This window comes from Phalacrocorax aristotelis, chromosome 1, assembly GCF_949628215.1.
Source record: "Phalacrocorax aristotelis chromosome 1, bGulAri2.1, whole genome shotgun sequence".
Classification (NCBI taxonomy): domain Eukaryota; kingdom Metazoa; phylum Chordata; class Aves; order Suliformes; family Phalacrocoracidae; genus Phalacrocorax; species Phalacrocorax aristotelis.
In genome coordinates, this window is record NC_134276.1 from 178,382,746 (window position 1) to 178,395,679 (window position 12,934).

The 12,934-nt window shown below is 40.7% G+C and overlaps 1 protein-coding gene across 2 annotated transcripts in view; it reads right to left on the reverse strand.

The window, feature by feature from the left end:
* Positions 1 to 3,818: 3,818 nt before the first annotated feature.
* The window catches only part of LGR5 (leucine rich repeat containing G protein-coupled receptor 5), a 99,152-nt gene continuing 90,036 nt past the window's right edge, over positions 3,819 to 12,934 (reverse strand). For both annotated transcript variants that reach the window (XM_075080807.1, XM_075080805.1), the window contains 3 exons: positions 10,648 to 10,793; positions 9,594 to 9,677; positions 3,819 to 7,758 (listed from right to left, as the gene is read on the reverse strand). In XM_075080807.1, the coding sequence (XP_074936908.1) occupies positions 6,668 to 7,758; positions 9,594 to 9,677; positions 10,648 to 10,793 (1,321 nt within the window). In that variant the 3' untranslated portion in view covers positions 3,819 to 6,667. The remainder of the gene's footprint in view (positions 7,759 to 9,593; positions 9,678 to 10,647; positions 10,794 to 12,934) is intronic.

Below are 12,934 nucleotides of genomic sequence, written 5' to 3' on the forward strand. Positions count from 1 at the left end.
CTGGCCACACAAAACTTTCTGGAGTTCATTTTCATAGTTAACCAGAAAAAAGGCCTAGGAAGGTTTCACAGAAGGCCGTGGTACTTCCTACAGGAGACGAAACCTCTGTTTCTAGTAGAACAATCTCCCCAGTTACATTTTTCTTAGAAGGCTGGGAGAGCTCCTTCCTCCAGGAAAAGGTCAGCTCATAAACTGGAAATGCTGATAACTGCAGTGACATCTATAGATAGTCCTGGGAAGCTGTTGTTATGCATGGACCAGAATTAATAATTGCAGACACCTGTCAAAACAGTGATTACATATCAAGAATGAGACCAGATGAAAAAGGAGATGTTTGAAACTTCCTTCAAGTATTAGTTTTGGAGTCCTGAGACTTCCAAGGCCATTTGGAGAAGACTCTTGGTACACGCATGCATAATACTTAGTGGAAGTCTCTACATTCACAGATGGACAGTTTTTTCCCTTGTTAATGAAGCACATTTTTTGCTTGACAAGTGGAAAACGTTGCCACCTGTGAAAAGATTAAATAGGGATTTTAAGTGGACTCTTTGTCTGTGACCGAGATTTTAGAAATCCTGGCTGTGGGCCAGCTCTCAGGAGGAATATTCTTAATGTTTGTTTTTTCCTATAGCTGAGGTCGGATCCTTAGATAATCTTGACAATGCCACAACAAATTGTTTTATGGGGGGAACATACTCATATTTCCTACGTCTCCAGAGCCACTGGAGCACAAGTCTGTGATTCTCGTTATGCGAGCAAGATGTCCTTAATGTTGATACTGCCTTCTCTTTCCAGTACGCTTGCAAGTGTTAGGTATAACACATGGAATTCCTTCTACTTTATTTATTAGCACGGGTAAATGTGCATTTTTCTTTAAAATTTCTAATTGTGTGTAGCTGGGACTCTGTTCAAGCAAAGACAGATAAAAAGTTGAATCAATTTCCTAGGCTTGGTATAGATAATATAAAATAATACCCACATTATTTCTTACAATAACATTGCAGAATGACAGATTTGTCCCTTGGTTGGCTCGTTGTTGAAAGAGAACAAGAAGTGCTTATCACAGAATCATAGAACTGTTAAGGTTGGAAAAGACCCTTAAGATCATAAAGTCCAACCAATAAGCTTATTGTGCTTGGTGGAGATGCTGGTCCATGCTTTGCTGGTGGAAGCAGTGCAGCTCTGCTGGAGTTTGAGAGCTATGTTCTCTTGCACCACCTGAGCATCTGCAGAATTATTGTGCCTCATGGATCTGGGAAGGATTTTCTAACACTTGTTGCTGCTGTGATCCTAGTTCTGGTCTTTTATTGGTGGCTTTCCTGTATTCATGTTCTTACTCTTCTGTCTCCAATTCCATGTCTTCCAGTGCTTTCCTCAAGGAAGAACATTAATTTTGCTACAAACACTTCTAATTATTTGAGCCTTTCTTAAGTGGTTGAGGTTTTCAGCAAGACCTTAACTTTCACATAGCAACCTAAACTGATGACAGAGAAATGCCTGATTATGAGATTATTGTTCCAGTGTTTCATACAGCAGTCAGAGGAAATAAGTGGTGCCCAATACTGTAAAGCTGAAACTCCTATTACAGATGATATGGATAGGAGATAGCTTGAGGCTTTGTGCGGCAGGAGCTTTCTTACTGGCCAGTACATGTAGGTCACTAAGGCAGAAAGCAAACATGGAGCAGCAGCAACAGCAAGGACTGAGCAAGCGGTTGCTCTCAATTCGAGATCCAGTATGACCACCAGATTGCCCAGGGATGTTCTCCCCCATTTTGGGAATGAGGTCTGAAGCCGCATGCCCAGCTGATGCAGCATTTCTCCTGCAGTGTCATTCTTCGTGTTTCTCTGCTATTGCCTGCTAAAATGTGGCCTTTATCCTCATCCATTTTTCTTACAGGTGATCCCACCTTCTTTATGGCTTTTACTTCTATCTCTGATGAGTTCTTTTTCCTTTGCCATTTATGTATCTGCAACTTCCCTGAGGACCAAGTTCCCAGATAAAACTAGTGTGCCCGAGTAGTGAGCAGGTGGCGTGCTCCGTCTGCTCTACCTAAATAACCATCGCATGAGCCTGCAGTAACCTCTCCTTCAGTTGTTACTGCAGATAACACTACATGTCTGTGGTGTGAGTGCTTTAAGGGAGAAGTCACCTATACTTACGTGTGGTTGTACCTTGCCCGGAACACCGAAGCTGTGACCACAGGCACTATCACTCACTATTTGGGACATAAATGAATAAAAACCTTTTTTCCACATATCAAGCTCTATAACCTTGATGCCTCTTTTCCCATTTTGCATTGAAGCTTTCACTAACCAGCCCATTCTTCCTTTGTAGTTATCCTTGTTCCCTTCTATGTCCAAGCTGTACTATATCCCTCCTTAAATAACACAATTTCATTCTTCTCCCTTATGGCCCCCAGCTCTAATATTGCTTACGCTGTCTGGTGCAAGTAAGTGCATGTGAAAGCATCTTCACTGCCTGTTCTCTTACCATTTCAGTCTCCTCAGCCATCACACTGCTTCTGTCCTTTCATATCCACTCCGAGCTCTTCGTCCTTCACAAAAACTCCACCACCCTTCTTGACATCCAGTAAAACTGCCCGTGTTTGCATCCCATCTCTTGAAGCCCTCTCTGCTCCCTGGCTTATGCACTCCCCGATGCTATCTTTGTCACGCTTCTGGTTTTGCCCTCCTAAAGGTAATGAGTGCCTTTCTCATCTCTCTTCACTGCTGGTTCTGTCCCACCTCAATAAGACTATTCTGAAACTCACCCACCTAAATTACTTCTCTACTGGGCCTCCTGGCTGAAGTGACCCCATCCATGCTAGCCTCCTTATCTTAGCTGAGAACCTGCACACTCCCTGTTGAAATCAATTTACGTCTAGGATCATTTTACCTTCTTTTTTAAATCTTTGTAATTTGTTACTTACCATATGGAGTAAATTCCTGACTAAACAATTGCTTTCTCAGAGTTTTTACTTCACTGGTATTTTACCTCTTTCTTCCAGGTACTTCACAGAAATGACCTACAACTACAACCTCTGAAAAACCATGCACAGTCCCTCCTAACAGCAATGCATCCATAGTCTCACCTTTCCTTGATGCCTAGATGATGACATGACCGTGCTTGGCTGCTGCCTGTCTTTAATTCAACCGAGCTGTAACTTCTAGTGCAGCCTGAGCAACCTGACTCTTGGCAAGACCCATGTTTTAGGCCCAACCTTTCATTTGCCCTTAGCATCTGCATCCTGTGCATGTCATATGTGACGGTGCTACTGCCTCTCTGCTGTGTATCAGATGAGCTTTGCCAGCTGTTTGGTAATCCCCTGTCCCGCTTCGCATGCCACATAAGGGGTTGGAGCAAAAACAAGGAAGCATGTGGGAGGATTTGCTGTCTCACCAGAAGCAGCAGCCTGGTGCAGCATCTCTCATGTGCTCCAATATGGTCTGAAGCCTGCTGGTAACCCATGCACGTTCATCGCCTGATCTGATGCATGCCCTTGTCACATGGTCGGACATGGCAACTGAGAGAGGTCGTCACTGCGGTACGGACAGCATGCACAGGGAGCAGGAGCTGTTCACAAGGGTCTGTGTGTGAAGTTTTGGTAAAAGACTTAATCTGTGTTGAAATGAAACCCTATTCTCTTTTTTTTGTCCCTGGGCACCTAATGAGAGCACGCAACCTGTAACTGAATTTATACTTCACCAAGAATTCTGGACATCTAGGGAGGTTAGTGGAAGTATTACAATAACTTGGGAAGGATTAATTGAGGCTGCGTGCCATTTTGTGAGGTGTTAGGTCCTGATTAAATGCTCTTTACTCTGTAGTCACATTTTATTACAACTTACATATGTTCGGAACACTGATAGAAAAGAAAGCATGTCACCTATTTACAATCACTACAGATTTACATTATATTATTTACAGATAATGAATTTAGTAATATATATGAGCAGAAAATATAGCAAATATCAATATGAAACTGTACAGGGCTTAATCTCACGTCCTTTACTGTGGTTGCATTTCACTGTAATAATAAATACAGTTCTATATTTACACATTTTTACTTTAAAAATCTATTAAATGAATTTTAACAATTTCAAGTTTAAAATATCTGATCAAAATATTTCAAACATGCTTATAAAAATAAGACACAGAGCCTTTAGGACTTTCTGCAAGCTAAAAAAGTTCTGATAAAAGAAGCTTTCTTTAACTAGTCTTTAGAATTATAACATTATTTTGCTTCTCAAATCACTTTACAAACTTCTTAAATATAGCGAGCTGAAAGGAATTTCACTGACATTAAGCAGTGCAGCACAGATGGACCCCAGTTAAATTAAAGCTAAGTAAACATGGTAATAGGTATTGTGCAATGGTTGACTGATCCTCTGTTTAATTCAAAGTGGTTTCAGGCATCGTTCTCCAGCTGTATGCTGCACTGCTTCAAAAGCCACAAGAGATAAAGGATTAAGATAAGTGCTCAGCTGACTTTATCATACATAATTTCAGCATTGGTTCATTTTCTTTTCCTGAAGGATGAACATGTCAGCCAAAGTCAACTGATGCCATCTGTAACTGCAAAACTAAAAATATGCCAGTGTGAATGGACAAGAAAATCAAGGCATATCCATTGTTGGCAACAAATTCTTCATTGTGAAAATCCGTCCTTTTTATATACAGTAACAGATGAATAACAGAGATCATCTGTAACTGATTACCTTAATTACTGGGCTAGCCTAACCTTGGTAACGTTAAAAAATTCACCTGGAGGTTGAGTGGCCATTAACTGAGCAGTGAGTATTGGGCTATTAAATGTCACTCCTCAGGGAGCTATTTTTAACAACAAAAAAAAAGTTAATTTGTGCATTTTCGTGCCTTAAACGATCAGCTCACTCGAGCAAAAGGTGCCAGCTCTGAGAAAAGAATACTGGAATATCCCCTGATGGCTTGGCCAAGGTCAAAGACTGATATTCTAGGGAAGTGAAGGTGGCTCTGTTGTCTGAGACACTTTGACAGTAGACTTGGCAAAGACCTGAAGTCTCCTCTCTCTAACTGGGATGCTTCTGATGTGTAAACATACATGCCTCGATATAGTAAACTATTAACAGATTTAAAGCCAGAGAGGAACGCTGTGTTAATCTAATCTCAAAAGTCCCTGAATTCCAATCGCTGCCCCAATACCGTTTTTGGCAATCTATCCAATTTGAATTTAGAGATTTTTGGTGACAGGTAGTTCCACTAGCTAATGATGATCACTGTCAACAATTTGCACCTTTATTTCTACGCTGCATATCCCTAATGTCAACTTTGAGTCGATCTTACCAGATTCTTCTCCTCTTGAACGAGCAGTCCTCTGCTCACAAACTTCTGTTTCCCAGAAGTAGCTACTTATAAACTGTGATCAAATCACTTCTTTCTTAAGCTGCTTTAAATCTATGATATTCATATCCTTTTCAATTTCAATGTTCTTTACAGCATGTGAATGCAAGAACTGTTTGAAATATCCCAGTAGCGCTTGCATCAGTGCTAAGAACACAGATCATACAACCTCTTCACTCCTACTTGATATTGCCTTGGCTAAGGATATTGGCTATCCTTAGCCAAAAGGACACAGAGGCCTCTAAATCTTCAACTGACTAGTGACCATGAACTAGAAGCTTTCCAGAATCACTGTTCCGCAGGACAGAGATCATGCCATGAGCAGGACTACGGTTTTTGTTCCTAGACAAATTACCTTAAACGAGTGTTTCTACGTGAGTGCCTTTGGTGTCCTTTAATTGCCCTCAGCATGCCAGTCTTTTTGTATTGCTGACTTTCTATGTAGTATTTTCCACCCTCAAATTCTATAAGTCATCTGCCAATTTTATCTGCAGTAATTCTGGGAGCAATTCTACTGGCATAGTAGCAATTCAGGACCAAACTGTTCAGAACCTCACTAGAAAAATATCCATGTGACAATGGTTTGCCATTTACAATTGCATTTTAAGCACTTAACAGGATCTTGATTAACTTCCTTCACACCATGTTAATTTTGTAGGTTTAGCTGACAGTTAAAAATGCTTTGTCAAGTCAGATGACTTCTAAAAACCAAACCCAATACCAGTTAACCTATTAAATCAGCTTCATCAAACATGGAACTTCATCAAAGTCTATTCTGCAGAAACCTTTAGGACTTGAACAGGACTACTCTTCCATTTAGATGCCTTGCTGAATGAGGGCCATACACAGATGCTTATAAAACAGTCATGGCACTGAAAAAATATTATTAAAATCAAATTACAATAAACAGGAGAAAAACCCCAACCCCTGAAAACAAATGGTATCAGTGACGCATTGAAATAAAAACTTACCAATTTAACATGCTATTTTTGCTCTTGACCAACCGATGCCCTTTCTGAGTAGTGCTACTTTAAAAGAGAGCAGCTGATACAACTGCACAAACTGCAGCAGCTTTCAGTTTCTCTCTTCATCCCAGCATTTCGGAAGCAGGCTGAGAAGGCTCAAGTATTGGATTTTCAGCCTGCTGCAAGTTTTGTCATTGACTGTTTTCTGATGTGTGCGACAATAATTCAGAGGCACTCTCTGGCTTGTATGCACACATCCATACTTACTTTTGGGATTAAAAATTTTGTAAACATAGATATTTTCTGTACTGCCACTGAAACTAGCGACACGGAACAAAGGCGACTGATGAAAGATTGCAGCTTTCTGTCATTTGATAAGACGATGGCATTAGTGAACTGCCGGTAGGCATATCGTATGATATGCTGGCACTTGTGAAGGTTACCAATGCTTGTGTTGAGTCACAAGACTGTTTTTCTAGGTCCTCTGAATTCACAGAGATCAGACTAGCATGTTTTGATCTCCTCCATAACAAAGTTTGCTTTCGCAGACTTCCCAAGTCCTCCTTAAAGTGTGGATTGAAAAGTATATAAAGGAGTGGGTTTAGACATGCAGGCAGTGGCACAATCACTAGCAGTATTGACTTAATCACTTCTGGGCTGATAAAAGTGAGGTTTAGTAAGGAGGAAAAAGATAAGAAGGCCACAGGGCAATAAAGAATGCAATTAGTAAAAAGTAGCAAGGCTATGTGTTTGACCATAGAGCAATCCCAAATGTTGTCCAGTTCTCCCTTTTCTAAACTACAGTAGAGCTTTGTATAAGCAATAGTCATTACCAGAAAACAAAGGGAGTTCAGCAATACCAGTGCTACCATGTAGCCCATAGCAGTGGGTTCTCCAAATGGTAGTGGTAAACAAAGCGGAGAAACCCCATACTCACTCCCAGTGAGGAGTGGTATCACTGCAATGATCAGTGCCACCATAAAGCAAAAGAAAATGGCTACTTTTACACCAGCAATGGAGGATTTTGTTTCAAACTTTGTAGCGTGTTTAAGAGAGAACGCACGTTCAAGCGCAGCTAGGGTAAGGAGGAAAATGGAAGCCTCTGAAGCAAAAATGGAGAGAAGGCCAGTTATTTGGCAACCAATTCCACTTTCCCACTGTGCTCCATACTGAGCGAAGCTACCAAAAGTTGATGCATCCACGCTAGCCAGTACTCCACTGGCCAGACCCATCAAGGCATTTACAATGGCTATTAAACCGATCAAAAGTTTTATGGAGGACATATACAACGGAGATCTGAAAACTGTAGCAGACACCAGTGCATTGCAAGTAAAGGTCAAACCCACTATGGTCCACACTCCAATTCTGATCAGCCAGCTACCAAACAGATGGTCACATGGTTTGAAGGGACCTGAAATGACAAAACAAAAAGGGTAAGGTAAACTCACGTAAACCGAAAAATTATTTTGTGCTTTCCAAGACATTACATTTCATGCTTCCTGCAGGTTTCTCAGCACAGCCAAGCAGTGAATTTCAGTCCAAAAGGGGAGCCATAAATTTGCTCTTCCTTTGGAGTAATCTGAGACCTTGGTAACATGCTGCTAAATGCATGTTGCATTACTGGTGCACGTGAGTCTTTGCTCCTCAGCGTGAATAGTTTATGGGTTTGTTTTTGTGCCTAGCAGTACAAGTGCAATGTGAATGTCCAGTCTGTAGTTTCAAGAAAAGCTGTGACATTTTTCAGTGTGTGAAAAATGCTGAAAAAGATACCTCTCTCTAAACTAGGACAGGCTGCTAACGAGTCCTGCTGAAGTGTGATGTAATGGATACGGACAGACACACTTTGGCTACTTTACAACATGCCATTACACAGTCCAAGAAAATTAAGGCTGTCTTTGTGTTTGGAAGTGCTGCCTTTTTGGAGGGGCTTCTGATGACCTGTGGCTGAAGTCAGGTCATTGTGGTTGAAGCCTGCTGCGTATTCTCATAGAATTGAGGTGCATATGCTGTGCAGTCGAAGCTGAATGCTCTGCGGTCTGAGAAACATTATTTACCTTGGTACAAGCCAGCTACGCTCTCTCAAAGCAAGTCCTTCACAGTGGTCTGTGCTTCCCCATTAAGACACAAACTGTGCAGCTGAGATGTGCGCCATATGACGATAACTGTTGCCATCAAGTAGGCATAAGCATCTATTGTGTCAGTTTGCAAGTATTTCTAAGATACCATTTGAAAGATCAGCATGGAAACTAAATTTTCTCTTGGGTCTGGTGATAACTTACCTTGAAGACAGTGACATTTTCACGAACTCAGCAGTTATATTTAGGCCATAGGAGAATATGTGATGGTCAAATGGTTCTAAATTCTTTGGCTGCCTGCCTTTTCTATTCCTCTCTACATAACTTTTAAAAATTCATTATTATTTGCTGTTACAAACAAGAATCTTGGCTTGCAACGAATGCTGAAGTACTAGTTGTCACTTGGGGTTTTTTGTTCATGTTTCATAAAGAAAGAATGGCTAGGGAAAATGTTTGCTGAATCAAGCAAGCAAAACCTATGGCCACAGCTGTCAAAGCTAGAAGCGACATTCCAAAGACATACTTCTTTCCTTGCCTTAAAGGAAACTTTCAGTGGAATTGGTGGCCTGTAGCTTTGCAGTTCAATCAATGCATTCCTTTTCCTTTCTGCCACACTGCGAAGCCAGGGATGCACTATTCTATAAAGAAAATGACAGTGCTGGGGGTCCTTTGTGATGGACTATGTACTTCAGTACAGTAGCGTTTGGTGTTTCCTAGACATGGAACTAAACTGCGTGTTGTTCAAGAAGCTCAAGTGTTGAATAACTCAGTGACGTTCAGAAGTATTACACTAGCTTTGCAAAAGACTGAGCGAGTAAAGATTCTGCTCCCCTTTATCATCTGTGTCTTGGTAGGACAGAGTCTTTGCTCTGTTGTACCCTTCGTAAGGGATCAGTTCCTGTGAAAAGGGGCCTGGAGTGAAGATCTGCTTGAGGGCTGCATAAACCTGTTGTTACACTCATAGATGAATTTAGTAGCTGAATAGTTTTCTGGACTTCAATGCAAAATTTTATACTACTGTGCAATGTATTTGTATTAATCTCATCAAATTATTGCAGAACATCCTGTTACTGTCATAACATCACGTTATTGTCACATTCAGAGTTTGTTCTGCATCTAGAATATCTGGTAATACTACGCTCGGATTCCTACCTGTCTGGCAGTTTCATACCTGGAGAAGGTGAGCATTGCACTGAATGATGAGCTTTCAAATCTTCTTCAAAGTCAAGAAAAAAATCTTCAAAGTCACGCTCATCTGTGGGTGAGGAAATAGCCAGATATGATACTGCAATTTTCAGGAAAACTTCCTTTAGTAAAAATTGCAAAATTGTCTGTTGTATTTAAGGCCTGGTCTTGTCCCTTTGCCTGCCAAACTGTGAGCAGAAGCAGACTTATGCCTACTTGGTTTTGAATTACTGTACTCAGGATTATTTAAAAAGTTGGCACCATCACTTCTCTGAAAACAATCACTTACAGGTACATTCTCTATTACCTAATTTGCAGTGCGATGACTGCCCAGGAAGGAGTTTAAAATATGGATTCTGCTGTTGTGCCAGGCTACTAAGAATTAGCCCAGGTTTTTCTGTGTTTCTTATGTCATCGTTCTGCCACGTATTCTTGGCCCTATTCTTGCTGGGGCTAGCCCTGAACTCTGAGACTTACTGGTTTGCAGGAGTGGAGACAGCACAGAAAGCAGCAGGATGGTATAACATGTATATGTGCACCTACGTAACAGGTCAAGTAACAGACCTTGTGCTGAAGGGGCAGAAAAATATGGTAGTCTCCTGTCCTGGAGAGCAGATGCACTCTCTGGTACCCAGGAAGTGCCAGGGAAAAATAGCAGCAGCTATGCCAAAGTAGCCACATAAGCTCTGTGACTCATCCTGAAGCATGTGGACAGGAGGAGAGCCAAGGATGTGTGGCTGCTTCCAAGGCTGGCAAGAAACTAGTTCTTTGCTGGCCTGCTCTTGTATGGGGTTACATACCAGCACCACTTCCCTGTCTCTCACGTAGTTATTGTTCAGACAGAAAGATGAGCAAGCGAGAGTTTTGAAAGGCAGACCTGAAAAATTAGTTTGCTAAGCATACGAATGTTTGAATAACATATTATCGGGCAAGAGAGAGGGAAAGACTGCCTCTGTGACTGTAGAGAGTATTGGATTTGTTTAGCATCACAGGCTGCTCATAGCCTTCAGGTAGATTTAAAAGCCAAAGATGATGATTACCTTGAATTTGTAACAACCCAGCATCCTTCCTGTGAAAATCGTCAATGCTGCTATTCTCATCTTTGTTCCATTGGCTGGAGATTTTGTAGTGGCTCTCACAAGCTCCAAAGGCACAACACTGGTAAGCATAAGGCATTTCCATGACCCTGTAGAAGAAGGAAGCATGCCATGATACTGGTTTAGCACCAGAGTTACTGGATTGCACTGCTACCATAAAGGAACCTATTTAAATAACCATGACTGAAAGGAAAAATACCTATGGGTAAAAATCAAGTCATGATAATATAAAATGAGGACTCAAAAATAAAATTCCACATCAGGAATGCCGATGATTTCTAGGCTAATTTCAGTAAAGGCACAATGAAGTTTTCTTATGCATTTTCATGGGAGATATGAAAGTGGGAGACATGTGCCTTGTCACTGAGTGAATGCTACTCTTAAGAGCTGTATTTCTATTTTATGATTTTGAATGATTTTACAGTGTAACTCAACGGTTTCTCCATGTTCCTTTCTTAATGGTTTCTTTTAAAAAAGCAGATCCAAAGATCACAACTGCATCTATCTGCCTAACAGGCAAAACCAAAACATCACTTCCCAAATGAAATTTCTCCAGTTTTGGGAGAATGAGGTCTTGTGGAAGTCAAACCTTATACACCTCTTTCCACATCCAATTCTTTTCACAGTAAGGTGGCAAAAAGGAGATTGTCTTTTGTGCACAGATCAAGAAAGCAGTGTTCTAAGCCAAAAGGTGAATGAATCAGAAAGACATTGTGTGTAAAAACACTTGTCACCGAGGAAAAGGTTCTACTTTATTAATAGTCTAGGAAATAAGCATCGTCATTGCAGGACATTGGATGCTCATTCCTAACTCTTTCAAGATCATTGGTATTCCTAACACATAACCGAGTATACATCAGTGAGTTTCAATGACCTTGAGGGTTTCTTTTGTCAGAAAATTGCTCATTTCCAGTACGTTTTGAATTTAATTCCTTCGGAGATGTGCAAATTCTGGGATAGCATGGAAGAACTACATAGATTCAAGTTCTATAGACTACTTCTATTCCTTAGATATATTTTATGCTTTGGAAGAAGAGGTGTTTCATTTGCTCAGTTCACCAACCTAACAACTCACCTTAATTCCAAAAGCCCAATAAACCAAAAAATTAAAAGATAAAAGGTGATTAGAAGTTATTCTGACTTAACTTAAAAGGAACTAAATAGAACTATCAGATTACTTTCAACAGGTTAATCATGTAAATTAACATAATGAGCATTCCATGCAACCTCTAACCCCCTGGGAAATCTGCAAAATCAGTCTGAATCAGGCCCAGTGCCAATAGGACTTAAACTTGTGCGCTAGCCAAAAGCTTGGTACAAAGGGGAACAAATGGAACCCTAAGCTCTAGAATTATTTTTAAATTAGTGCATTTTGGGGCACATACAGTGCTGGAAGCAGTCCTTTTTATGGATGATGCTTATTTGATGTGGGTGATTAGATTTGGGCTTTGTCAAATTAAACTCTTTTAGAAACACTGGCTGAATTTATTTTTATATACTGTTCTCCTATTGATGAAATCTGTATCCTTGATAATTCTTTTCCTGCAGCAACGAACATCCCTTTTTTCTGTTTTCGGATTAAGCAGCAGAGAACACAAGGTTGTTTTCCACCTCACAAAGGTATGGGGTTGATGGTGAATGGGAAGGCCCAGTTATGATGAATGGAGTAAATCATTGAGTTCTTTACAGCACTGAATCAAAGCATCAGATAAAGAAGGAAGGAGTGGCTGGCAGCCTGACTTTACTTCCTCAAAGCTTGCCATAGCAGGCTGGGCTCAGTTCTGTAGTGCGTTCTCATGCCATTGCTGAAGGTGGGGCAGAGGATGCTCAGCTCTTTGATGTGTCTGTGTATTGAACAGCAATGACCCGTTCAGATGAGCAGGAAGCTTTTATACAGGAATTTGTCTTTAATGTTGTAACCAGTGTCTAGTTCCAGCAATTACAAAGGGTGAAATTTCATTTTGTTTTAGATCTCTGTTCAAGTTTGGTGCTTCATGCATTGTCTGTGCAGTGATCCTGTGTGAAATCCTGGCCTTATTTTGATTTATGGTAAAAGTCCTGCAGACTCCAGGTCAGGGTTTTACCCCATTCTCTCCTCACTGGATATAATTTGTTCTTACAGATGTTAATCATCTCTAGATATATTAATCATACTTTTTATAGCCTTTTTAAAGACTTAAGCTACTGCCTGACACACCATTGTTAACTACTTGCCCAGACTAAATACACT